This window comes from Colletotrichum spaethianum (assembly GCF_022836535.1).
Source record: "Colletotrichum spaethianum MAFF 239500 DNA, contig46, whole genome shotgun sequence".
Lineage (NCBI taxonomy): Eukaryota > Fungi > Ascomycota > Sordariomycetes > Glomerellales > Glomerellaceae > Colletotrichum > Colletotrichum spaethianum.
The window spans coordinates 124,424-150,477 of NW_026054816.1; the positions used below are offsets into that span (position 1 = coordinate 124,424).

At 57.1% G+C, this 26,054-nt stretch overlaps 11 protein-coding genes across 11 annotated transcripts; 5 read left to right on the top strand and 6 right to left on the bottom strand.

Moving 5' to 3' along the window:
* Positions 1-1,457: 1,457 nt before the first annotated feature.
* ColSpa_11423 (uncharacterized protein) lies at positions 1,458-1,790 on the bottom strand (the record flags this gene model as incomplete). Its single annotated transcript, XM_049277635.1, has 1 exon — positions 1,458-1,790. One exon carries the CDS (start codon positions 1,788-1,790, stop codon positions 1,458-1,460), a length of 333 nt encoding a protein of 110 aa, XP_049133592.1.
* A 4,396-nt stretch (positions 1,791-6,186) lies between these two features.
* Positions 6,187-9,183, top strand: ColSpa_11424 (uncharacterized protein; the record flags this gene model as incomplete). Its single annotated transcript, XM_049277636.1, has 3 exons — positions 6,187-7,253; positions 7,286-8,844; positions 8,897-9,183. 3 exons carry the CDS (start codon positions 6,187-6,189, stop codon positions 9,181-9,183), a joined length of 2,913 nt encoding a protein of 970 aa, XP_049133593.1.
* A 724-nt stretch (positions 9,184-9,907) lies between these two features.
* ColSpa_11425 (uncharacterized protein) lies at positions 9,908-10,273 on the top strand (the record flags this gene model as incomplete). The annotated part of the gene is made up of 1 exon (XM_049277637.1): positions 9,908-10,273. The coding sequence occupies one exon, from the start codon at positions 9,908-9,910 to the stop codon at positions 10,271-10,273; it is 366 nt and encodes a 121-aa protein (XP_049133594.1).
* Positions 10,274-11,245: 972 nt separating this feature from the next.
* ColSpa_11426 (uncharacterized protein) lies at positions 11,246-12,724 on the top strand (the record flags this gene model as incomplete). The annotated part of the gene is made up of 1 exon (XM_049277638.1): positions 11,246-12,724. One exon carries the CDS (start codon positions 11,246-11,248, stop codon positions 12,722-12,724), a length of 1,479 nt encoding a protein of 492 aa, XP_049133595.1.
* A 404-nt stretch (positions 12,725-13,128) lies between these two features.
* Positions 13,129-14,838, bottom strand: ColSpa_11427 (lipase 1; the record flags this gene model as incomplete). The annotated part of the gene is made up of 1 exon (XM_049277639.1): positions 13,129-14,838. One exon carries the CDS (start codon positions 14,836-14,838, stop codon positions 13,129-13,131), a length of 1,710 nt encoding a protein of 569 aa, XP_049133596.1.
* A 1,272-nt stretch (positions 14,839-16,110) lies between these two features.
* Positions 16,111-16,359, bottom strand: ColSpa_11428 (uncharacterized protein; the record flags this gene model as incomplete). The annotated part of the gene is made up of 1 exon (XM_049277640.1): positions 16,111-16,359. The coding sequence occupies one exon, from the start codon at positions 16,357-16,359 to the stop codon at positions 16,111-16,113; it is 249 nt and encodes an 82-aa protein (XP_049133597.1).
* Positions 16,360-16,533: 174 nt separating this feature from the next.
* On the top strand, positions 16,534-16,731 carry ColSpa_11429 (uncharacterized protein; the record flags this gene model as incomplete). The annotated part of the gene is made up of 1 exon (XM_049277641.1): positions 16,534-16,731. One exon carries the CDS (start codon positions 16,534-16,536, stop codon positions 16,729-16,731), a length of 198 nt encoding a protein of 65 aa, XP_049133598.1.
* Positions 16,732-16,769: 38 nt separating this feature from the next.
* Positions 16,770-18,044, top strand: ColSpa_11430 (uncharacterized protein; the record flags this gene model as incomplete). Its single annotated transcript, XM_049277642.1, has 2 exons — positions 16,770-16,823; positions 17,157-18,044. The coding sequence occupies 2 exons, from the start codon at positions 16,770-16,772 to the stop codon at positions 18,042-18,044; spliced, it is 942 nt and encodes a 313-aa protein (XP_049133599.1).
* A 1,211-nt stretch (positions 18,045-19,255) lies between these two features.
* ColSpa_11431 (uncharacterized protein) lies at positions 19,256-20,124 on the bottom strand (the record flags this gene model as incomplete). Its single annotated transcript, XM_049277643.1, has 2 exons — positions 19,256-19,401; positions 19,446-20,124. 2 exons carry the CDS (start codon positions 20,122-20,124, stop codon positions 19,256-19,258), a joined length of 825 nt encoding a protein of 274 aa, XP_049133600.1.
* An 875-nt stretch (positions 20,125-20,999) lies between these two features.
* ColSpa_11432 (uncharacterized protein) lies at positions 21,000-22,515 on the bottom strand (the record flags this gene model as incomplete). Its single annotated transcript, XM_049277644.1, has 2 exons — positions 21,000-22,114; positions 22,224-22,515. 2 exons carry the CDS (start codon positions 22,513-22,515, stop codon positions 21,000-21,002), a joined length of 1,407 nt encoding a protein of 468 aa, XP_049133601.1.
* A 3,054-nt stretch (positions 22,516-25,569) lies between these two features.
* On the bottom strand, positions 25,570-25,954 carry ColSpa_11433 (uncharacterized protein; the record flags this gene model as incomplete). The annotated part of the gene is made up of 2 exons (XM_049277645.1): positions 25,570-25,745; positions 25,933-25,954. 2 exons carry the CDS (start codon positions 25,952-25,954, stop codon positions 25,570-25,572), a joined length of 198 nt encoding a protein of 65 aa, XP_049133602.1.
* Between the last annotated feature and the right edge of the window lie 100 nt (positions 25,955-26,054).

A 26,054-nucleotide genomic window follows, 5' to 3' on the forward strand; every position in this document is an offset into this window, starting at 1 on the left:
CCAGTGATGCATGAGTTATGGACGTCTCATGGGCTGGTCTGCCAGTCAGCTACATCGCCGGTTGCTTGTGAAAGCCATTGGGGGGCCTCAGTTCAGATGGCACTGCGGCTTGTTCTTGGCACTGCGGTAATCCACGTGGAAAGCCAACCATTCCTGGCCTCGAAGCTTTGCCCGCCAGAGCTCAACCGATATTGAGCTGCCTGCTGCATGCTCCGAGCGCAGAGAAAAGCATACTCGCGTATCAAGCGTGTGCACGTATCGCCTCAAGGCCCGCTATCGACTGCCGATCTGGGTGAAACATTGGGAGATCGAGATGCGGAAACAGTAATTTCAGACTTTTCAAATTGCCAGGTGGACGGTACGTCGGAGGAGATCACTCGTGGGCTTGCAGCGTAGGACAACATGAGATAGCCGGCGAAAGGACTTTCGGATGGAGGTGCCCGACAGAGCAGGTGAGAACCCAACAACATTGTCGGGCGGCTTGGGGTTTGTCGAGACCGGGGAACCCCCGTCTTGGGCTTCGGCGGAACGGACTTTAATGGAGAGCCCCTCCGGGTCCGTCCCTGCCCAACTGCCAACGTTGTCTGATGGAGACACAGCTGATGGGGATTAGGCCTCCTGAAGAGGCGTAAGAAGGCTACTGGTGAATTAGGAAATTTTCCAGCCAGGCATCTCAGGGAATATTGGCTAGGCGAAACGAGGCATCAGGAAGACCGTCAGCAACGTAAGAATGGTACGCTAGGGCCATGTCCCTCGGCAGGGCTGTTTGGCGAAGTTATCGAGATGGGATGCTCCTTGTCCAGGGCAGAAAATGACGGGAGATGGCATCACCGCCATCTACATCGGGTGGTTTGCGTGCATGGACAGACAGCCATCCCTTGTGTTAGTTATCGTCTGTCACATTGCACAGCTAAGGCGGCCTGAGAGACGTTACACTTGTTAGCTTTGCAACATGGCCTATGATGTTGGAGGAAATAGCGCAGATTGTCGGACAATAGTAGGGTGAAGGTTGGAGAGCCGTGGCGGTGAAGAGGCAGCGGAAGTTTCCCAAGTCGCATCGCATTTTTGGGGTTCAAAGATCATCCCCATTGACCCCACGCGGCAGTTACGGTTCGTAGTCAGAGGAGGAATCCAAAGGCTTTCGAGTCACGACACAAAAACGCTAGGCATTTCTTGTTTGGTCGCGTGTTTGCACGGTGGCGTAGCCTCTAGATGCAGAAACTATGGAGATATATCTCGTAGAAAGCCAAGGTGCTGCCGATGCAGTCGAAAAGGATGGCAACGGTCGCAGGTTGGTGGCGAGATTCCCGGGATGGTGGTGATGGTAAAAAGGGTGCTGACCGTGATCCGGTGGTCAGTAGTGCGGGGCTGTTGTTCGTTGTTGTTGCTCGTCAACATCGGTCACGCAAGATTGTATGGTATTATTGCCGGTCGATGTGTGTGCCATCCTGTCCGGTTCAGGTCAAGAGGGCACTGCGGAGAGGGTTCCAGAGGTTTCGACACGTCCCACAGTTGGGCGTGATGCTTGGCTGTCGCATCGGCGACGAGTAACAGCCATCAGGCGGCAGCCAAGGCGCGCAGCACAGCGAGCGGGCAGCCGCATGAGACTTGAAGCCGAAGATGCAAAAAGCAGCGGTTGGGTCGAAATGGGGCATGGAGTTTGGCGGTGCCGACGGCCGCAGGATCGTGGTGTAACTTGCGATGGAGCCCGACAGACCAGGATATGTGGACTGTAGTACGGATAGTGTAAGAGACAACCCCACAGCAACAGTCCACTTGGACACGGACATGGTTGAGGTTAACGTCGGGCTGCCGGACTGGTGGGGGGGTAATCAATGGCTGACGATGGATGCCTCGATATCCGTGAAAGGAAGGGATCGTGGCCGTTTAGGTTTGGGAATGGCAGGATTGGCAGTAGACGGGACAATGATGCCTCGAGGCGACCAATGAGCCGGTCGAATTCGACATCACTAAGTAGTGGCGAGGGGTTGCGTAGTCTACGGTAGACGTACATAGTATGTCTGGACGAACATGTTGGCCGCTAAGGTAGAGAGTGGGAGTATCTTGCCGATGTGGGTGGATTGACCGAGGAAAATCACAGCATTTCGCGCCGGAAGGACGTTTTGGTGCTGTCGGGTTGCTACAGCCGTTGCCTCTTTCTCTCTCGTAGATCCCCGGGCTCTTTTCGAGGTCATGCCGCCGTGGAACGAGCGGACGCAGACTGGGGCGGCCGACCAAGACTGCCTGCCTGCCTGCACCGGCCTTGCACCTGCCTCGACAGGTTGGACAAGGTCGATCTGCCGTACCTTCCCAAGAAACTGCATCATCTGCACCGTGGGCCGGACTCTCTTTCCGTGCTGCAAGTAGGTACCTACCTACTTGTGTGCTGTGCGGTCCAACGGTAAACCAACGGGCTATCGTCTGCTTCATTTGCTTTTTTTTCCTTTGTCAGCCAAAACGTTAGAAGAATCATCGCAATTCCGCCGTCGCCAATCCAGCCCGCTCAACCAGCCTGACTTCGTACGTATCGGCTACGTATTTAATGTTTTTTTGTAACAACACGCAGCGCCTTCTATTGGTCCATGTGTCGGCATTCCTCTCGGGGGTCAACAACTCGCCAACCGTCTCCGAACGACGGACGTTGTCGACGCTCCTGATTGACTCGCCTCAATCCAGACCCTTCCAGAGTCCCGTCATCACCACGCGCTAACACAATCCCATCCGAGACCATTCATCACTACCGCTCCCGCTGACGTCGGTCACATTCCCGCCTCCCCTCTGTTGACAGCAACCGTCTCTGTTAGTCAGGAACCCGACACCCCCCCCCTACCTTGACCTGACCCCAGCACCCACTCGCACAGCGACACTGCCATTGCGCAGCACAGCACAGCACATCACACAGCAACTGCACCGCACGGCAGTGCATGACGTGAGGGACAACTGCGACGTTGGAGATGGCAAGGTAACGTTCAACGAGCGAATGAATGGATCGACCCTCGACATCTTCAATCGGCCCAGCGGCGGCTTCTTGTCTCGTTCCTGTTTTCCCTCTTTGCATTCCAAGACGTCGGACGCATTGCATCTGCACAATATCAGGGCACCGCATCTGGTGTTAACCCACTCAAGACGAGAAACCGACAGCTCCGAGCTTATCCTTAGCCGCCGTAGGCCCCAATGGACGTGCTATGCCCTGCCGGGGAGCGAGCGGTGGGGTCTGCCAGCCGAGTCTTCATGGATGTCACTACCTACACAGGCCTCTGATCTATTGGGATTTTCAACTCGAGCTACCGTTATTCAACAAGCGCTAGTGTGGCCACGCCCTCGGTAGCAAAATTAGGGACAGTCCCGGGATCCCAAAGTTCGCCGGGCTTGAAAAGGCGCAAGCAACCAGACAGGGTCCTGGGCCTTGTCTTAGACCCCGGTCAACGTCCAACATGTTCAGCAGGACGTCATCGCCGTGATCGACACGGACGACAACTGGCTTCCCAAAACGGCAAGAGAGCGGCCGTTTCGCCCACTCGCTACACCTTGCTAACAGCCATCAACCTGTCAACTGCCTGCAAACTCATACCAATAGCAGAGCACCTTACCTCGCCGTGAGGCTTGGTCTTACCTCTTTCACCTCGGGAGGGCCTGTCTCTCAAGGTTTCACTCTCCTGAGCCAGCGCCATCAATCGGACCCTTGGGTCGGGATAATTGCACCAATCTTGGTCGAGCCCAATTCACGGCGTCTTTTCCTCGAAAGCTTTTGCCCTGTGCCTCGAGACAGCCACTCATCGCTCTGCGTAGCATAATCGCTGTCTCTGATAGCTTGCTTTGCCCTGACTCGAGACGTCAGCGGCCAGCAAGCAGTCCTGTATCAAGACCATCACATCACATCTCACCCACGCCCGATCGCCTCCTTCAGTCCTGCCCCTAGGGTGCCGCGGATTGGAAACAACTGCTTCGACGGCTACCCACACCTCAAGAACGGCCCTGCAGGATAACGTTGGCCTTTTCCGCTGCTGTGCCTGATTGAGGCCACATGCACACAACGGAGCAGACGCGCAGATACCCAGACAAGGACTGCATGCAAACTCCCAAGACCCGTCTCATCCGACGTCCGCCTGCTCTTCGTCTGAACTCGGCGAGAACTGCTTGCACCGCAGAGACGAAACGGCTCTAGCCAAGCAAGCTGCTTCTGCAGTCTGAGCGACTTGGATTAGCTTCTTTGTGGCTAAGTCGCGACCTGTCTGTTCTAGTTATCGCCTGGGTCGCCTGGGTGGGCTGAAAGCTCAAACTACAGCGGTCGAAGCAGGTCAATCCACTAGCAGCGTATCCCGCTGTCGTTGGTCGGTCTGTCGCTGACGGAGGCGCTGCATCACGGCATTGGCATTGACATTGACGCACGTCCGCCCATCTCCTGCCAACCCATTTTGTCAGCCTGGACGGACAAGGTACAACTACCCCGGGCAATCTTTCCAGTATCTTTTTTTTTATTCTTTTAGCCTAGAGGGTAGCACCTAACAAGAATACCTACTCTCTCTGTACTACACGCAGCCTTAACAAGGCGGGAAGCACCTGGCCGTCGTCAAGTCCGGATAACTGCAGTACTTCGCCGTCTTCGCCGTCTTCCGAAGACCCCTACTGGAGGAGCATTGCTTCGTCGACTGGAGCTCGACTACAACGTGCCGGGGGGTGACATCCTTGGCCTTATCAACCAAGCCCTTGGTTTCCACGGTGCTTCGTCAACATACGTATGTGCCAATACATCCTCATCGTCACCACGCAACACCACAACCTTTCGAGTGATTGCACTAGGTACGGCGGTACACCAAAGACAAGCTCTCAGACAACCAGTCAAATTGTCTCGTCGTTTGCTGACTGATTGCCTTCCCTCGGACGCCCCTGGGATAAAGAGACACTGGCTGGACAGTGTCCCCGGACCATCCATCGGCATCCATGATCAAAGCAGACCCCCCCCGCGCGCTTCTTACTGCTGTGTCGGCAAGGATCAGTCGACTCCTCCTCTTCGTCATTGCGCCCAGGATACCCCCCTCCCAAAAATACTCGACGTTGCAGTGTCTTCAATCATCGCCCATTCTTCGCCCCCCGTTCCTCGTCTTACTCTCTTTTCTATTTCTCCCCTCAGCCTCAGTGACGTTATCTTTATCCTACGATATCTGGTGAGTAAATCCAATCTTCTTCTCACATCCTCATCTATCTCCCTACATACCCTGCACCGTAGGCAATGCGCATCGTCTATACTCGGCACCACCGTCTTATTTTTGTATGGAACCGTATGGAGACGGTGCATGGATTCATGTCTTCGTCCTATTTTTGAGCTCACGCCCACCCGCCCATTGTTCCCTCGATTTTCCTACTCCTGACAAAGCTGACTCGCCCCTCTTTTCCCACGGCGCTGCAGGTGCATGCAGTAGAACTTCCACCTCAGTCCACAGTGGACTTGGGCGTTTCGACAGCGATCCGGGAACAGAGTCCACCCAACTCCAGCCCGACCTGCTTGACCCAAGCCTGACCTGACCCAGCCCAGTCCCGTCGACGGGGGGGTCTTCAACTTCAAGCAAAACTAATAAACGCAAGGAAAACGGGAACGAATTAGACTGAGGAGAACTGAGGAGAGACCGGGACCCCGCCATCTCATAGCTCGTACCGACTACCAGCCAAAGGAAACCCACATCGCATTCCGTTTCGGTGGGCATCCCAACGACTGCCCCTCCTCCTCCTCCTTCTCTCCCTCTCACCCTGCCTTACTCTCCCTCCTCGAAAAAAAAAAAAAAAAAAGGGCAAAGAAATCTCGCTCAGAAATTATCCAACAAAGTGAGACAACCACAACACCCTCAAACGAACGATAGGACTGAAAAGCCAAAAAAGACGCCAAAGCACCACCAAGTCCAAGCGACCGGGGTAAAAAGGACAGAGGAAAAAAATTCCTTAGGGCGGAATCCTCACGTGGTTGCGACGTGCTTCTTCCCGCTACCTCCGTCCCGTTCCATCTCTGGGCTATCTAAGCCGGTCAGCGCCCAACCCAATTCCGGCTGCCCCTCCTCATCTTTCTCCCTCGCCGTGCTCCCCCAAGGCTCTTGGTAGTCTTCCTGCACAATATTCTGGCGGGGAACACCACAGCGACAAGAGCGACAACCAGACTAAGACGACTCGCTGCCGACTCGGCTACTGTACGTCACCATGGATCACCGCTACTCCTCTTCGCGATACACGACCGCCCGCCCGCGGTCGCCAACATTCAATCCTGCAAGGGCTTCGCTTCCAACAAGCATCGGCTATAGCTCCATGTACGGAGGAGACATTCATGTCATGCCCACGTCTTCGACCAGATACGCCTCGTCTAGCTCACGAGGCCACCATCATCACCATTCGGGCACTCCGGCGACCACTACAACGACTTACGCCGTTACCAAGGATCCTCTGGCTCGTGGAACAGGCCTGAGAGATGCGAGCCGCACCCGCAGCCATCGCTCGTCAACACTCGATTCCACCGCCGCTCGTCCGGTCATCGTCACTACAACCCAGGCCCGACCGCAAGCGAGCTCATCGTCGCACCACTCTTCGAGCAACAGACATTCCAGCCCGACTCGCGAAGATTATCGCTCCAGCGATACGACGTTCTACACACAACCCGCCTCCTCCATACGTTCCCGGAGCCACCACCGAGGCGGCTCCTACAGTTCCACAATGGACAATGAAGAATTTGCTCGTTTGCGCGAGCGAACACTCGATCCCACTTTGGCCAGGCATGACACGTACCGTCCGTCGAGGTCGTCCGCCCTTTACCCCAACAGTACTCGACATGCCAACGCCCCCATTGACATTGGTGGGGATGGATACGAATACACCACACCAAGCGACCTCGCGCGCTACGACTTGGATCACACTCGACCGCCATCAAGATCACGCCGGAGAGAGAGTGTCGACCGGGGCTACTACCGCCCAAGTGTCAATGTGACTACAACAGAGACTGCAGGCCGCCCTTACGACGCCGGCCGATTTGAGAAACGAGGTGGCCCTCCGCCCACCACCCGGGGCTTGGACAAGATCAACCGTTCGACTACGAATGTTTACGACCCAGCGCAATCCTCTATCCCCCCAGCAGCTCCTGCTGCGCCCGTTCATCTACCGGTACCTCCGAGTCCGAAAGATAGACGCTCCAGCGGCGTTCCATCTTCCATGGATGTGGCCGCGACTTCTGTAGCCGCCGCAACAGTCGCAGGCGCCACTGCCTCTCGACGTCCCGTGTCGGTGTACCAAGAAGGCCCCCGCGGTCTAGTCATCACGAAGACTACTACCGAAGCCGCGATGACGACCGGGCCCAGCGACAAGCCAGGGACGCGGATCGCAAATATGACACTGTTTACGGTAGCGGCGATTACTACCATGACGATGGAGTGACTTCACGTGGTTTTGGCATTCGTACAGACTCGGCCCCGGTCGGCGGTGACTTTGACGATCGGCGTGAGTCGCGCAGAGAACCACGCCCCGAGTCTCGAAACGGGTATCACTCGGAGTCCCGTCCCGGATACCGACCTGAGTCACGCGGTGGCCACCGAACCTCCCCCTCGGACACCAAGAGGGGCTCAGACGATGAGTCCAAGCGCCGGGATGATAAGGACCGTCCGAAGCGGGAGTCTGTCCGCCTTGAAGCTGACAAGGACCGGCACACGCGGCGTACCAGTACGGCTACTGAAGATGAAGCTGAGCGGAAACGGTTACGCGACAAACTGAGTGCGGGACTTGGCCTCGCAGCTACTGCTATCGGCCTTGGTACGGCAGCGAAAGAGAAAGAAAAAGATGAGCGTCCTGAGAAGCTGGAGCGAGAGTCCCGCCGCCGGAGCGATGAGGAAGACCCCGGAGCTCGTGCTGCTGAAAGATACAAGCCTCGGGATGAGTCTCGAGACCCACGCGACCGTGCCCCTGTCATTGTTGAGACACGTAGAGCGCCCGCCGAACAAGATGCCGAACTTCGTGACCGTGACAGAGAACGCGATCGAGACCGGAACCGTAGGGAGGCCGAGGCTCACCTCACAGGCGACAGCCTTCCGACATCACAACGCGATGGCTCTCCGGATGACGATGAGCAAAGGTCCAGGCGGCCCAAGCGGCAAACAATTGGATTCAACCCTACTAACACAAACGATATTCGCGAGCTGAAAGAGCAGTTGGCCGCCATGAAGGACGACAAACCCAAGGAGAAGGTCCCGGTTCCCGTGGACAGGTCGGATCGCTCCGAACGTTCGGATCGCCCTGAGAGATACGAGCGATCGGAGCGACTGGACAGGCCAGAACGACTAGACAGATCCGACCGATTGGAGAGAGATGACAGATCGGACAAACAAACCTACGCCGATCTTCCTATTCGAGAACCAAAGGAGCGCACGCCTTCACCCAAGAAGGAATCGCCTCCTCCTAAGAGAGAATCGCCCGTCTCCATCCCTTCGGCCGAATCGGGTATCGCCTCGAGCAGAGATGAGTACCGCGGCCGTGACACAACACCACCTCGTTCGGACGAGAAGCAGGTTCGCGTTGTGTCACCACCTCGCGACAAGTCCGACGCCAAGCCTCTTAAGGGTATTCTGAAGGCGCCCAGCAAGTTTCCTGAAGAAGACAACCCTATCCGCGAGGGTGTTGCACCTCACAAGGACGACAAGAAGCTGAAGGAAGTCCCACCCGGTGCCCGGTGGACCAAGATCAGTCGCAAGATCGTCAACCCGGAGGCTTTGACCGTCGGCAAGGAGCGTTTCGAGGTTCGCGATGATTTTGTTATCGTTCTCCGTGTCCTCAGCAAGGAGGAAATCCAAGCATATGCCGCCGCAACGCAGGTCTTGAGAGGTATGTGGAAGCTCCTAGGAGTCAGAATGACCCAAACTAACACATGGCGTAGAGCGGAGGCGTGAAGAGTCTGGCAAGGACCGCGATCGGAGTGACCGCGACCGGGACCACGATCGTGGCCGTGATCGGGATGGCGACGATGATGACAGACGGAAGCACCGTCACCACAGGAGAGAAGAGGGCGATGACGATCGGTACGACGACGATCGCGACAGAGACCGCCACCGCAGACACCGTCGAGATGACGAGGATTACGACGACGACCCAAGGCGTCGGGATGACTACCACCACCGTCACCACCGAGAGCGTGAGCGCGAGCCTCTGGCCATCGAGGGCTGAGAGCGGTCAAAGCTGATGATGTACGAGGAGGGTTATGTTGAGAAGTAAGGGTTGGTCATGACAGCATCTGGTGAGGAGCGAGCCTATGAAGCGAGAAGCCTAGTTTTTTTATCAATCTTTTTGTGTCACATTTTTACATGGGCTATGGGAAGGACGGAGATATTTATGATCTCCATCTGCAACGGAAGAGAAAAGCTTAGCGCCCATCAGGGCAATACAAAATTCATGAACACATGCATCTAAGAATACAAGACCAGACGAACACCCGCGATGGATGGGGGACCCGTAGAGCCAAGGTTCGGCAAAGACCCAGTGTAAGTGGTCTCGTGAGGTGGTTGGCATGAACTGGTCTTGCGTCCGCGCGAACACCATGACGCATTAGTTTGCGAGGATGAGGGGGCTTGGATTGGGGATGAAGAAGGCTGGTTGGTTGTATGGGCTGCGGGAGGGGCTTGACGGCGCTAGGGGTGGGATTTTGCGGGAAGCGCGATATGCAGATTTCGGTCTTGGTGCAGGTTGTATTGGATTCTCGTGGTCCTGTCCATAATGTCTTCCATCAAACACACACAACAAGTACACAGGAGATGAACTTGTATGATATGGGCCGGGTGTTTGTGAGGAGAGGTCGAGGAAGATTGCTCCCGCGGCAGGGGCGTTGCGAGCGAGGTTCTGAGAGGAACGCCATGACTGCCGGGGTGAACGATGCTTGAGTTCTCTGTTTGTAATGATTGAGGGTGAGCGTTCCTTTTGTGGATACGCCAGAGGCGCGGGTGTTGACGTGGAGGATGTCCTTGTGCGTGACGAGGACGAGGAGGTAGAGCGGTTAAAGGTCAAGTTTGACAAGCGCCTGAGCAACTGCGCCGAGGCTCTTGTCCTGTCAAAGCAGGAGGTTGAGGATAGTCTGTACCAATTAAAGCGGTGTGTCATTTCTCTCTCCTTCCTCTTCGCTCTGGACCTGGATGATGGTTCACATATGGCTCTCCTCGGCCTGCCTTCTTGTCCCATTGTCGGTTTTGTACGTGTCCTTGTGATGGGGCTTCCATTGTGGAAGGGTAGACTTAAGGTGGGAGATTTCAAAATCTCATTATGATAGGAGGCACGTTTGGTGACGTTGGCACCCAGAAAGCTGAGTACGGAGGAAACTCCAGGACTATCAAACCGCGTCGTGCGTTGACCCGTGCCTTGCACATGGATAGATCACGGTTTCTTGTCTGTGTCTGTATGTGTAGACTCACTTTGCCATCTGCAACTCAGCAGTCCCTCATTCAGACCCTGATAGCTTCTGATGGAGCCGTTGGGGGGGATCTTGACGTGTAAGTCCACCTAGCCCATCGTAATATTACAACGTCAGTGAGAGGTCAATAACCTCGTGTGATGCTTGAAGAACCTGGTTCTTTCGTCTTAAAAAGTAAAAATTTGCTCGTGTTGACCCGTTGGAAACAGAAATCGTCCATCGCGGTGACTCGGGTTTAGGCGACACTTGCATAACGGTTCGGCCGTTCAGGTTGGCTTTTTGGACAGAACCTGTGTCCCACCACTCCGCAACGGTAGCGCCGCTTCTGTTGTCCTTACTGCCTTGAAAGGAAATCAATCTTTTGGTGCATGGCTCCCCCCCAGGAAAAGGCCCGCTCCATCGCTTGGATCAAACATATATGTCGTGTGTATCGCCCGCCAGTGCCCCGGTCCTCGAGAACCGTATCCGCGTTACCTCTCGTCTTTCCCCCAGGAAATTGCATGGCTCTGTGCTAGATGAGAAACTTAGATGGGCATCTTTCGTGATCTGTGACATGCCCCGCGGGGCACTGGATGGTCACCCCCGAAACATTTACTCTTCTCCGGTTCTCGTTGTGCCATACGGGGCCTCAGCAAAGGCAAATTCATGCCAATTACCTTGTGCATCTCTCAACAGCCCGGGGCTTCTCAGGGATATCTCCACATCACGCCAGCCAGATAACTATATAAAACTCCCTTTTGACTGACGTCTTTCTCCCTTCTTCTTACCTTCGGTCTTCATCATTACTCGCCCGTCTTTAGACTCTTACCCTCGCGAAGACAACCCAAAATGAGAGATTTCACAATCTGGGCCGGTATTCTCCTGGCCGCCGGTGGTCCCTCCCTGGTCAACGCCACGTCTCAGCTCACCTCTGATTCCGCAGCGACTTCAGTCACGCTCCTGACGCCTACCCCCACCACGGTCAGTACCAAGCTTCCACCGCCGGCCTCCGCCCGTACCGACTGCTTCCGCTCGATAAGAAGGTTCCGGGTTCCGCCTCCGCTTCCCACTTCGTCTGAAATCACCACTACCGGCTCACTCTCGGCGGCGATCTCGGAGTCTACTGGCATACCAAGCCACATCATTATGCAGCATAAATGGTTTAGTCAGATGACTAAATCCTTGCCGGGCTTGACATCCCAAAGCGCTGCCGCCGCCTCACTAGAGCCCCTGACTACTGCCACCCCTACCACCAACACCGTTGCCTCTTACACAAACACCACGACCACCGCGAAACCCACTCAGACGAGCGGCGTCCCAGTCAAATGCATCGGCAAGAAGTGCCTCTCCAGGCCGGGCCAGCGGGTTCGTTGTGGCCCCAAGAGGCCTTCCTCTCCCAAGAGGGCTCGAATCCCCAAGAAGCCAAAGAACACCAAGACCACAACGTCCTCGCGGGCCACCGTCACGGTCACCCGGACCGCCGTCCCTTCGTCCGGATCTCAGGCGGCCGTCACTCCCTCAGCCACCCCGGCCGTTGGCAAGACCCTTGCTCCCAGGCTCCTGGAGGAGCCTGGTGCTGACGTTGAGGGCCTAAAGGTTCCAGTCTCGACTCGCACGAGACCTACGGACCTCAAGTCCCGGGTTGCGCACACCATGTCTAAATCCAAGCGAGAGCTTCCCGTGCAGTCGGCCCACGCTGCCGACCTCAAAGTTAACGAGGAGGGTCAGGCCGACACGACCCTTCTTGCCGTCGCTTACTCGACCCCGGCTACGACCTCGAGCCCGGGCCCGACCATCTACAGCCGTCGCCGCTGCACCCGCACCAGGCGACCAAACTGCTGCTCGCAGAAAACCACGTCCACCTCTTCTTCCGTATCCACTGCCACCCCGTCCGGCTCTTCTACGTCCTCCAGTATCGGCCCTGTCACCGTGACGGTCACCATCACTCCGTCTGCTACCTCGACTTTGACTCTCTCGACTGCCTCGATTTCGACTTCCTCCACTTCGACTTCAACTTCGACTTCGACTTCCTCTTCCCCCGCCAATCGCGTCACAGTCACAGTCACAGTCACTGCAACCCCCGAGCACACCCCGACCTACATTCTCAACCCCGCCCCTACCCGCGCCTTCGGGGCTCATGAAGACGACAGCCTCAGGGAGCTCCCGCCCGTGATCAGGACCAGAGTCGCCATGCGAATCAACGACGCCGTCTCTCGCGCGTTGAAGAAGCAACCAAAGACCGGCACTAGTGGAAAGCCCACTGGAAAGGTCCTGGCTACCAAGGCGCCCAAGGCTAGTCAGACGGCCCAGGCCACGAAGAAGATCTGAACGTTTCCCGAGATTGTTATGAGGGGGGTTGGAGCGGATGGCCCCCTTTGCGAGAGGTCATCTCCAACATCGCCCACAGCTAAGCCAGTAGAAAATACCCAAATGGTAAAAACGGTCATCTTTTGGCGGCGTCCTGTGTGGGTTGAAAGTTCAGTGTTGTAATCTTGTCGACGCTCACAGGAGTCAGTCCGCTCACGGGGATGGCGTAATGTGATGAGTTTAGAATGGAGTATGGCTTCGACAAGTTGGACGCAGCACACTAATATGATGGGCTGAGAATCAGATGTAACGTAGTGCGCTTGAATACGATGTGGTTTACATGACACCACTAGACCGCAAACGCAGCTCTTTGAACTCTAAATGTTGATTTATTCATTATTTCTTAGCTATAACCACCTCGGTACTCATGACCACAACTTCTGGATCAGATACTCCATCTGCTCCGTGCGGTAGGTATCCGACTGGACGTGCGCCAACGACGTGACGTTGGCGTCGAACCCGATAATCTCAGGGTTCTCCGCGTCATACGTGGGCCACGTGACGTTGGTCACGCCGTTCTGGTTCGGGTCGCCCTTGGTGATGAAGGCAACCCACATGCGCGACATGATGTTGGCCAGCTCCTTGTACGTCTCGGGCTTGCCCTCGAACGGATTTTTGGCCACGACAGTCTCGTAGCCCAGACCGTCCGTGTTGTTGAACACGAACGCCACCTCCTGGAAGTGGTTGACGCCCTCGACGGGTGTCAGGCCGTTGACCAGCACGTTGAAGTTGTACGAGTACACGGTCTGGTTCGCGGCGGCCCAGTGGCGCGCAAAGAACCGCCGCGGGCCGTGCTGCGCGCGGTCGCCCGCGAAGACGTTGACGCGCTTCCACATGGCGCCGTACGAGGCGTACTCCCCCGTCGGGCGGCCCTCGAGCGTCGCCGGCGTGCCGAGGCGCGGGATGTCCGGGTACAGAGCCGAGAGGACCTCGATCGTGATGTTGTTGGCGCCCCCAGAGCGGAGGTAGGCGCGCCACTGCTCGGTGGTGTTGATGCCCTTTGTGCCGAACTGCGTGCCCTCGTCCGTATTGGCGCCGATGAGGAGCGGGACGCGGGTGAACTTGCCCTCGTTGACAAGCTCGTGGCGGGCCGCCTCGAGGAACTCGCCGTCGACGACGCCGGTGAAGCCAGGGTTCGCGGTGGCGTTGAAGATGTCGCTCAGGGTCCAGGTCGGCACGCCACGGAGGCACTCGAGGGTGCTGGTGGCCGAGGTGCAGTTGGTCTTGTCCACGATGGTGTCGTAGTAGTCCTGCCACGTGATGGCGGTGGAGTTGACCTCGCCAAAGTCGGTGCCGAGACCGGTGCCGCTCTGCAGAATCGCGGCGCGGTAGAGGCCGTCGTCGCGGCCACCGTACGCGAGCATCTGCGAGGCCACGCTGCGGGAGCCGGCGCTCTCGCTCCAGAGAGTGACCTGCTCCGGGTCACCGCCGAAGGCGGCGATGTTCTCGTTGACCCAGTGCAGGGCGAGGCGCTGGTCGCGGAACCCAATATTGCCGGCGCCCTCGGCCTTGACCTCGTCGCTCCACAGGAACCCCCAGGCGTGCAGGCGATAGTTGATGCTGGCCGCGACGAACGGGGTGCCCATGCGAACGCCCTGCTCTACGATGAAGGAGAGATTGTAGCGCGGGTCCGCACTGCCGCCGTTGGTCAGGCCGCCTCCGTGGATCCAGAGGGCGACGGGAAGCTTCGCGTCAGCGGCGACGCCGCGAGGGCGGACGACGTTGATTGTGAGGCAGTCCTCGGAGACGTGGTTACCCAGAACCCAGGTGTCGCTGCCGTAGCCGAAGCACAGCGGGGAGTACTCGGTGGCGTTGCGGGTGCCCTCCCAGGAGGAGTTGAGGGGCTGGGGCACGCGGAAGCGAAGGTCGTCTACGGGCGGCTGAGCATAGGGGATGCCGAGGAAGAAATCCTGGTCGTAGGAGGAGCTGTAGACGCCATGGTAGGAGCCGTTCTTGAGGTCGACGACGGGAGCGGCGCCGGTGGTGGTGTTGTCCGGGACGGCCTGTCTCGGGACAAGGGCGGATGCCGTGGCACAGGCCGTGGAGAGGGCGGCGAGCAGGTTGAATCGGACCATGGTTTGTTCGGAAGGTGAGCTATGGGTACCGACGATGCTTGACTGGCGTACGCTACAGCTTACACCCTCTCACAAAGCGCGAGGGCGGCGACTCGCAAGCATTATGTACTTGAAGAGCAGTGGGGGACCGGTAGAAGGTCGGACATTGCCGTCCAAGCTGGACTCCATGCCGGAGATGAAGCCCACCGAGGCTCGAGAGGAATGGACCCAGCATTGAGCCACGAGACCAGACCGGGCCGGGGTAGCATGCGAGCTAGTATGCAGCGAGCTACGTCATCCATCGTTGCGAAGCAGTTCGAAGCGGCCATGTCGTGCCGCCAAGGGCTGGACGAATGCTACTGTTGCCAAGCTTGGGGCAAATTTTCGATGGCTTACCGTTGAAGAGGAAACAATGCTCGCAAAAAAAGGTCCCGGTCCAATGGCTTGGGGCGTTCTACCCCGCAGTCGTCCCGCATAATCGGCCCTACCCTGGCACTTTGGGGATTTGGGGCTGGGTGGTGTGGGGGAGAAAGACAGAAGTTTGGTAGAAGAATGCCAAGACAGCCGGGAGGGTCCTGGGTTCCTGGTGTTTGGTGCGGTCAACTCCCGAGAAAACGGATGAACGTCGTGCGGCGTCGGTAAACAACTCTGGAGAAGGACAAGGCCTGGACTAGGAACTCGTAGCTCGCCCCGAGTCATGAACAACGTGAAGGAGGCGGCTTGTGCGAATCAGGCAAAATAGTCACGACATGGCGGCATGGCAACAGGGTACGGGGCCAATGCGTTGTTAATTGCTTAATCGTCGGGCCACAATTGATCTCTAAAGGTAATTCTGACGAACGCATACCTGCAGCCACAGCCGAGAACCGGCCAGAAAACTGGCAATGGTTGAATCAGACGCTCGACCCACATTGTGACATGGATGGAAAGAAACCAGGTAGCCGAAATTTCCCTACACCGGATACGACGCCCTGGGCGCCATGCCGGAGCCGAGCAGGTGATCACACGTGCCTGGTAGTGGGTGGTGATGCTGCTACATTTCTCCGCATTTCTCCGCTCTGTCGAGGCGGAGAACCTGGAGCACAGATCTAGCCCCCGAAAACCGGGCAAACGGTCTGGCCGTGTTCTCTACTAAGGGGTCAAGCGATGCATTCTAAGAACACAAGGGCAATGCGAATAAACGACCTTGACAAGTTAATTGAGAATTCGCAACCAAACAGGAGCGTTGGCGAGAGTTGCACGTGAGTGGAAAAGAAGAGCCAATGTCATGTTGTGCAGGTATTCTCCAGCCGTTCATTTCCCGGGGCCCCAGATGCTCTGCTCCCTACCGTGCGTAGTCTGGCATCCTGCGACAAATGGCACAGTCCGGGGCACAGACCGGAAAAAGTGGGCGGAGCTGGCCAAACCAGCCATGACGACATCCGTCCGCTCCGAGAAACACGGCCCCGAAAACTCGGCACCAGCGCTGACGACCAGGGTCCGAATCTCATTCTCCCCGGCCCTCCCGACGTCTCCGATCGCCCGGGTAAAGTCGAGCCGCATCCCGCATACCTCTTCTGGGCATACCTTCTCATTTTAGCTCATCCACGGGGCCCAACGCGACCGCATCCCAGGTAAATCTCTCAACATCTGAAACCCCCCCTCCCCCTTCCCGCAAGCTCACACAATGTCCAGAACGCTTCCGACCATTCGACGCCCAACAGGACCTCGCCCACCATGTCCGCAAATATAGGCGCCAAGGGCGGCAAATTCACCTACTGCGTCGGCAGTCCGACGTTCCATCCGGACGAGTACGCCAAGGACACCGCGCGCCGCGAAAGAGCCAACGAGCTCCTCGCCAAGGACGACCTCTACGGCGCCACCGTCGTCTCCTTCAACCTCCCGAGCGCGACACCTATGTCTACCACGCCATGACGGCCGTCCGCCTCGCCGAAGTCCAGCGAATTGTCAGCATGGGCGGCGTCAACGGCCTGCATGCGTGGTATCGCGATGATGAGGGGAAGCCGGTGCGTTTGAAGTTCTCTTTCTTCTTCCTCCTTGCCCTTAGTACGCGTGTCTTGCTCCTGTTTGCCTCTGGTACACTTTTTCAGTTTCGAAGACTCGCGATATCTTGCGAGTGGGTTGCATACAAGTGAGAGTGAGATTCTATGAGAGAAAGGCACTTTGTCGTGGGATAGCAAGGACATCACTCGAGATTCTTCCCTCTCACAACACCTCCCTTCTCATTGTCAAATCTCACCCACTCTCATATCTCTGTGTTGTCCTTACCATCTCTCATATTCCAAACCTTGTCGCACTCACACATCCCGGATAAACCACCAGCAAACTAACCACCACAGCAGCTCGACCCCCCGCCCCGCGCCGATATCGACGCCTACACCCAGATCTTCTCCCCTAGCACCCTGACCGCCTCGGCCCTCAACTCCTTTCTCTCCAACGCGAAAAAGGCCTCGCTCCGCTTCCAGGTCGCGACCCACCTCCTCGCCCGCCGGTACATCCACCCGGCCCTCGCCGCCGCCCTCGCGGTGCCCAAGGCCAAGAAGCCCGCCGCCCTCCCGCCGAACCCCTACCTCGACTTCTGGGCCTGGTCTTGCCGCAGCCTCGAGTGGTGCGGCCCCGTCCCCGCCACCGAGAAGAAGCTGCAGAGCCACCACGTCCTGCCCATCTTCATGCACCACTTTGGCTGCGCGACGCCCACCCACGAGGCCCTCTGCGTCCTCCGCACCCTCGCCGCGGGCCGCGCCGTCGCCGACGTCGGCTCCGGCAACGGCTACTGGACGCACATGCTCCGCGCCTACGGCCTCGAGGTCCACCCCGTCGACAACATGCAGTCCGAGTGGCGCGTCAACTGGGTGCCCGACACGCTCGTCTCGGACGGCGTCAAGTTCCTGCGGGGCCGCGACGCCGGCAAGGACCTCGTCCTCCTGCTCGTGTACCCCGTCGTCGGCGGCGGCGTCGCCGGCGGCACCGAGGGCTCCTTCACGCGCGGCCTCGTCGACGCCTACGCCGGCGACACCCTCGCCGTCGTCGGCACCCAGAACCGCAACGGCTACACCGCCTTCCGGGGCATGACCATGGACGAGTACATGGCGCGGGAGCAGCCCGCCTGGACAAAGGTCGTGCAGATCCCGCTGCCGAGCTTTGCGGGCAAGGACGAGGCGCTGTTTGTGTTCCAGAGGGGGGACAGGGCGCCCAAGGACGCGGCCGAGGGCGAGGAAAAGGCGTAGGCGGTACACGCACGCGTGCGGTCGGTGTAGAGAAAACATGACGAGTTTCTTTTCGTGTATTAGAGCCACCGCGCATCGCGCGTGCTTCTGCGAGCAGTTTCACCAGTTTCACGGCCTAACAGTACCTCCTCCCCTTGCTAGATGACATCAACCTCAACCACATCCAAACCACGCACAGGGCATCTACTCACCCTTCGCTCATCACTCATCTCTGCAGGGCTCAGTTCGGAAGGGTGATCATTGAAAGAAGTGATTCTTAACTGCCAAATCTATAAATCCTCATTGCCTGTGAAGAAGAAAAAACCCATTCCATACCCGCATCAATCCTCCATTCTCGTCTCCCTTATGCCGCCGCCGGGGGAAAGAGGCATATCTTAAACCAGCAAGTACGCTCTCCGACGCCTCCCAGAATCGAAGAATGGGCAAAGAAAGACCTCGTGCGCGGGCCACGACGGGAAAAGATGAAAAAGAGACAACTCCCCCCTCCTGTCTGCATTTGGACCACAAAAAAAACGAAAAGATGTGGGGAAATAAAATGTACCGAGAAGTTGAGAAAAGCGTCACAGTTCACGTCCTTCGTCACGCCTTCACCATAAAAACAAGTCGCCTCAAACCCAAAGTAATCAACCGAAAAAAAAAATGGAACAGAACAATGCCTTGAGTTTTTGAAAAAGTAGAAATCCGCCTCATGTCTTTTTGTCGTAGGGTCCAAGGCGTCGTAGCAAAGCTCGTGTGCTGTTTGCTGCAAAGAACAAAAATGACACCCTCCGTCACGTCTTTTTTGGATTTGTCCGGGCCAGCCACCATCCGAAATTGATGGTGTTTGTCCTTGATCGAGAGAAGGGGGGAAACAAAAGAGTAGTCGTCGTCAAGTCGTCACCCAGGAGAAACTCGGCTCTCCTCTTTCCCCTGTCTTCACCTCCTTTATAAACTTGTTGAGGATTGGGCACGTATGATACAAATGTTTTGACTTTTTGGTTGTCCGTGTGTTGCTGTTTAGTCGTGAGACGTCGGTATTAACGATGCACGGAAACGAGTCGCAATAAGCATTGGAAAAACATATGAATCGATTTGATGGATGGGGCGAGACTCGCTTCGATGATGCTGAATGGTGAGGTCCGTGGGATATCATGCGGTTATGTGCATAGTGAGAAACCAACACTGGTCAACGTTGTATTCGCACACTCGGGCGGGAGTCGAATGTGTGCCATTTACTCCTCGGCTTCGCCCTTCCTCATTCTCTCGTTCCACTTCCTCTTGCCAACGCGCGTCTCGTAGTGAGGCGCCAGCGTCTTGACGTCCTGCATGATGGACTCAATGGCGGAACGAGTCTTGTTGCGGTAGCAGTCCACTGCTTCTATTAGCGCCTTGCTTACTCGGAAGGCGGGACAAAACACTTACGGGCTCTCTGGAGGAACACAGTCCGTCCCGCAAAGACACGGCTCTGCAGCCACGCCATGCGGTATCCGAGGTCGTTCAGCCGAACCTCCTTGCCTCTAACACTCTTTCTCATACGCGGAATAGCGACCTCGCCCTCGGTGTTCTCACCAATGGGAACCTTGACCATGGCCTTGCTGTTACCAGCGCCTCTGCGAGAGCCGCGGCCATCAGTCTCCTCAACACCATCATCCTCTTCATCGGCATCCTCTTGGAAGAACTTGGAGCCGGTGGCCGACGGCGGTGGGCTCTGCATCTCGCGCGGGAAGTACGACCGAGGAAAGACGGAGGCGCCCTTACGGAAGGAGTCGGGGATCTCCTTGGTGTCGACGCCGTCGAGCGTGACTCTAACACGCAGGCGGGAGCCACGGACATTGTCCTCGACGAGGATGAACTTGCGCTTCTTGGCCTCGGGGATGTTAGGGAACAGGTCCTCGGGCTCGCCGTTGTCGCTGCGGCTGTGGCGGCGCGCAGTGACGGCACCGCCATGAGAGCTGCTGCCCATGTGAGGCATCGAACCGGAGCTGGACGCCGGGTAGCCGCCGTGACCGCCGTAGCTGCCGGAGAACACCTGCGACTGCCTCACGTCATCGCCCCCCGCCTGGCCGGCGGGGGCCTGGTGGTGGTGATGGTGTTCGTCCATGTATTCTCCATCGCCTATTCAGACATGATAAGTCAGCCAACGTTGCAATGAAAGATATTGGAAACTGGTTTCGGAAAGGCGTATGCGGATGAGCGGAGTGCGGGAGGGGTAAACATGTTTGATCGACAACCCTGACAACACGAACCAACGGCAACGCGAAACGTTCAAGACAACAAAGGGAGGACTCGGGGGTTGCTTTTTTTTTTCTCTGAGGTACAAGAGGGCCGTGGCATGAGCTTAGGAGAAAGGTTTTTTTTTTCTCGTCATCTTCTCTTACGAGAGACGACAACGGAAGCCAAGCGATAGGGACGCGAAAGGAGGGGTTGAATGCCAAAAACGCTAAGCAATGCAACTTTTTGCCGGCATCTCTTCTAAGAGATATACCGCATGTTGCCCGACAAGTTCGGGTCAGGTGACTAACGACAGCAACAGCAGCAACTGCGTGCAGCAACTATGGTAATGTACAGATCTGTGCCGTAGAGAAAAGGAAATCCCTCTCAACCCGCGGCGAGCTTTGCTGTATCGTGTGGCGGTTGCTTTGGTGCGGCGGCCGAAAACCGGACGCTATACAACAGGAAGCGCAAGAAAAAGACAAGAGTGCAACGAACCCATTCCCGAGACTTCTGACCAACTAGCAGAGTAATAAATGTAATAAAGGCACAGAGGTAAAAAATTTGTATGTGTTTGTGATGAAGCTCGTGTCGTTCTAGACCACGGCTGACAGGCAGGTGATGAAGGGGGGAAAGGTATCACATAATCAACGATCTTTGGGGTGTGGGATTGTGCCGGGCAGTGTGTATGTGCGGTGCGATGCAACGACAATCAACAAACAACGACGGGGCTCGCAAACGCTGCAGATGCGGAGGGCTTCTTAATCACATCTGGTGAAACATACCGACTTCATCCCCTCCACCCGGAGCGTTGGCGTGCGGCATATGACCCATATTCATTCCAGGCATCTTGGTTGATGCACCCGCGGGACCCATGCCACCCGCACCTTGAGGCATCCCTGGCGGACTGGGGCCGCCCATGTGACCGCCGGGGTGAGGACCTCCCTGAACCGATTTCCTGGTGTTCATCTTGGCCATGCGGCGAACTCTTCGGCTTCGGAGCCGGGGATCTTGGTTGCTGTTGCGCCAGCTATCCACGGCGCGCTGGATAAGGCCTCGCTTGCCGCGCAGAGGGGGGTTCAGCTGAGCGAGGGCCCAACCGACCGTGTTGCACTCGGTCTCGTACACTTGACGGTTGCCTCGGTATTGGTCCTTGGGGCAGCAGGCTCTGGGGTAGACGCAGTTCTCCGTCTTGAACTCGGCTGACAGCTCATCCGTGTTGACGGACTCGACGTCGCAACGGATGGTGTACTCCATCTTAACGCGGTCGCGCGAGTACTCAAACGCGATCCATTGAACACCGTTCTGATCTTGCCTGACAACCAAAGGCGTGGTGGCCGGGATGGGGCCGGGCGCCGCGTTAGGGTTGACGCCTCCCGGAGTCGATCCGGTGGGAGTGTTGAGCGAGGCACCATTCTGGGGGTGCTGGGCGTGTTGCATGGGAGTCGTCTGGGGCTTCTGCAGCTGCAGCGGCACTTGGGGCTCCGGCTTCATCTGGCCACGCGGGCTGTTGGTCATCTGGGCCTGGTTGTGTTGCGCCGCGTGCTGGGGCATGTGTTGCTGCTGCTGCTGCTGTTGAGACTGCGCAGACATCATCATGTTGGGCTGCGAGGACATGGACTGGTGCGTCTGGGCGGCGTGCTGCGCGTAAGGAGACTGCTGAGGCTGCGCCTGCATCGAAGGGTAGTGCGCTTGCTGCGTCTGGTAGTACATGTGCTGCTGGAGAGGCTGGGACGGCGGCTGGCCGTAGATGCTTCGGTGCTGGTCATGTTGAGAAGGAGACGCTACCGACGCGGGCGAGTTTGACTGCGGCGTGTGGTAGGACATGGGAGGGTAAGGTGGTCTCGGCATTTGAGCGGCGGCCATCATGTCGGATTGATCTGCTCGTGCGTGGTTAGCCATGTTGGATTTTGGGTGAAGCCATCCCAAGACGCGTCTCGCTGTGGTTTGCGCACGCGTCTTGGACGGATGGGGGACAGGGAGACTCACCAGCGGATGTGTATCCGCTCGTCGCGCCTGGGGTGCTGTAAGGGCTCGGGTGCGCGTAGTAGGGAAGACCGTCCTGAGAGTGCTGGGCGTTGGTGGCCTGGCTCTGCTGCTGGTAGGCGGGCGCGATGGGATGTCCGGCTGAGGCGTAGGAGGGATGCTGCTGCGACTGGGCCTGGGGATGATGCTGTTGATGGACGATGCTCGAGGGTCGAGGATGTTGCTGGTGCTGCAGGTGTTGCTGCTGCTGAGTAGGTGCTTGACCCTGGGGCTGATGGTGGGGGTGATGCTGCATAGAGAAAAGACCCATTAGTCCCTCATCCAAGAACGCTTCGACGTATTAAAGTTGAGTAGTAACAAGCAGGAAGAGGAGGGGAAAAAACAAAGTGAGGCCAGGTAGGGCGCGGCGCGTCTGTATTTTTATTTTTTGCACCTTGACACTGTCAGTGGACTGGGAGGGATCCAGGTGCCAGGGCAGGTGCGGGTAATGAGAAGTGGTTCCTTCCTGCCCCTGGAGGTCCTCCTGGCCGTCGACGAGGGTTGGGCGGGTGAGGCGTGCTAGACCCAGTTTGGGACCCCTTTTCTGATATAAAGTGGGATTTTTATTCGTTTGGGAGGGGGAGGCCAGCTCCAGATGCAAAGCCATGCGCGTACTACAGCGCCGCCAGATCGGAGAGGCGAGGGTAGAAATCAGAAGGGTAAGGATATTTCTTTGGCTTTACCCCTGAGTAATCAAGCAACAGCTTCGGTTAAAGAAAATGAGGAAAGGTCGGGCAGGAACGTAGATCGATACTGCGACAAGTGGTACTCGGAAGCGGAACCCGTCAAGTTTCGAGGACGCGATAGCTTGGCTCTCTGACTGGTCTCTTGACGGGGGGGAGGAAGGTGGATAGAGACGACGAGGAGGGATGTCAGGAAGAGTAGAATAGAGTGCAATGCTGGGGGTCCTGCGGTTGTTGGAGAACGCGACAGGAACACAAAGCAAGAGCGAGAGGGACGGAAAAGATGCAATGAGATGACAAGGGAGTATGAAGGACGGAGGAGAGATGGTGATCGGAGCGAGGGTGCAGCAGGAATATGGGCAGGAGGGGATTGGGCGAGTGAGGAGGGTACAAGAGTGGAACAGGGTAGCTATTTGAACATTGGAGCAAGGTGGGATCTAGTGTGGGTAATAATGATGGGGAGATTGAGAACAATGACTTGGGACAGGATGGGCAGATAGTGCTGAGGGCGAGAGAGCCGGGGTCGAGACAGGAGGCGGCGGCGGTTTGGTACGAGAACTGTTTTCTCTCTCTTACTCGCCGTGTCCGTATTGCATGTATCTCTTTCTCACTCGAGATAGACCCATACACAGGAGCGGAGAGACCCAGGACCGGCACCAGCCCGCAGTACCATCCATGAGAGTCAAGAGCCAGAGCCAGACCAAAAGTAGACGATGCAGAAACCAGGGGGGCGCGAACGCAGTGGAGCTTGATACGGCACCGCTGTCGCTTCTTGTTCGGGGTAGAGAGAAAGCGCAATGTAAGGTAATACAAGGGGTGGCCGATATAATGGCACGGTACCTTGACACCTCGGCCTATGCGAGAGTGCGGCGCAGACGGAGAGCGAGGAAATGGGAGTGTGGGTGAGAGGAACGCGAGATATCGACGGAGAGGGCAATGTCAACGGCAGTGTCCTTGCAAGCGCGCTACCAAAGCCGTGGGGCAAATTCGAGGCGATGCGACGAGGACATCCATCAGTTGTACACACGCCCAAGCCAGAAGGTATCTTCCGCATGTAATGTATATCGATGAGATGATGATGTGTTATGAGGTGATGTAAAGAGGTGTGCGGTTGCGGGAGGAATACCAGAGTAGTACCAGTAGTGGTCGCAATGCGCCAGTCTAGCCAAGCAAGCCAACAAAAGGGGAGAAAGATATGAATAGCGGGTTGCGCAAGATGCAGCGGAAAGCTAGAGAGAGAAATGCAGTTGGGGGGTCTGAACAAACATACGTGTGCGCGAGTGCGCTGTTCTTCTTCGTCTTGTTGTTTTTGCGGTGACTTGTGCAAAGAGAAGAAGGGACGCGGAATCAAAGTCGTTGCGGTACCAGAGGAAAGTTGAGAGAGAGAAGGTAGAGAGAGCGGCACTGAGTGAAGTCGTGTCGGTTGGCGAACGCAGGTTTGATGCAGGACGGCAAGCCAGGCAGAGGAGAGCTTCTCGATGCTTTTCTTGCTGCAACTTGCAGAGGCACAGAGCACGAAGGCAGCGCGTGGGAGGAGGAAGAACAGGGGATATAACGACCGGGGAGGGCGTGGATATTGGCGGAACCAAAGGAGGGTGGGCATGGACGATGGCGAGGAAGGCGAGGAAAGGACGCAGAAGGAGGTGAAGATGGGACAAGAAGGAGGGGGGGCTGGAGGGGTGAAATGGAGGGGTGAAACTAACGAGCCTTACCGTGGAAAGGACTGAGTCTCTCCTCACAAAGTCCTCCTTCTGCGTGGAGAAGAGAAGGTGAAGGAATGGAGGAGGAAGGCGCAGGGGGGTGTGGGTATTGAGGTCAGGGAAAGGGAAAGGAAGAGGGAAAAAGAAAAAAAGGCGTGAGGTGGAATGGGAAGTGGGGTGGGGGTGGGTGGGCTGATGCCTGGGTGTGTGGGACAGCGCATGGGAGAAACGTGACAGGGGTATCCTGCATTGTAGATTAAATGACCAATGGCGGCACCCCACTCGCAGGGCCGAGCAGGAATGATTACCCAATCAGGCATCTCTCATCCGGGGCTAGCCAGCGGACCAGCACATTACCGGGGTGGCGCCGGGTACCCTCGCTGCCTCTCTCTCTCTCTCTCTCTCTCTCTTTCTCTCTTTCTCTCTCTCTCTGTTTTTCTGAGTGTGCACGCTTCTTACGCTCTCTCTCTCATCTCTCGTGTCTGAATCGTCTCCTATCATCCACTTGGAGACAAGACTCATCACTTGTAACTGCAAATACGACGGCAACTCTGCCTGATCCACTGCCATACCTTTCCAGCCACCAGGTGGATCCCTCCTTCAATGGGGGAAGCTTCCCACTTCAAATCCCGACTCCCTTGCTTCTGGCCCCTCCACCCCTGGCCCTGGTCATCCTGCATCTGTGTGGTGCAAGGCGGTGTGGAAACCATGAGGCGGAGAGACCAGGACTCGGGAAGAGAGAAAAGACGTGAGTGCGTAGGACGTGGGAGGTAGGAAGCGCAGGCGTGCCTGGAAAGAGACCGTCTGTGTGGGAGGCCAGTCTGAAAAAGATCCTGGCTTCTTGGGACCTGGGACATGAATCCCGCGCTGCCGCTTACAAGCCCCCATGTCTGCTCGACGCTTCCCCTAGACTCCTGGGCTGCCCCATCATGCCTGCTGCTGCTGCTGCTGGTATTGGGAGTGGGAGAGGATGGCACTGGCACTTGGGACACTTGAGACCTTGCCGATGACCCATGTATCACCCACGTCCCAGGGGCCAACCAGGAACCCGGAGCGCTCGCAAGCCAACATTGCGGGAACGTCGTACTCAGTACTCGCTCGGACTGGCGCCCGACAAGCACGCTAGGAGGTCGTCGATACACTCGTCTGTTCCCCCTCTAGCAGCCAGCTCAGAGAAGAGGCAGAAGATGGGGGTCGCCATGGTTGGCATGACTCCTCCTTGCGACCAGCCTAGCGCAGCCATGTCACCCTCGCAGCGCCGTTGCCTCCAAAGCGAGAACAATGGCAAACCATTGTGTGGGTGACAGGCCATGCCAGGCCAGGCTTCTCCTCATTCTCCTCCCGGAGAACTGGCGCGCGGGTCGAAACATGAACGACCTCTTCGTCGCCTCTTGTGGTGCCAAAGCATCCAC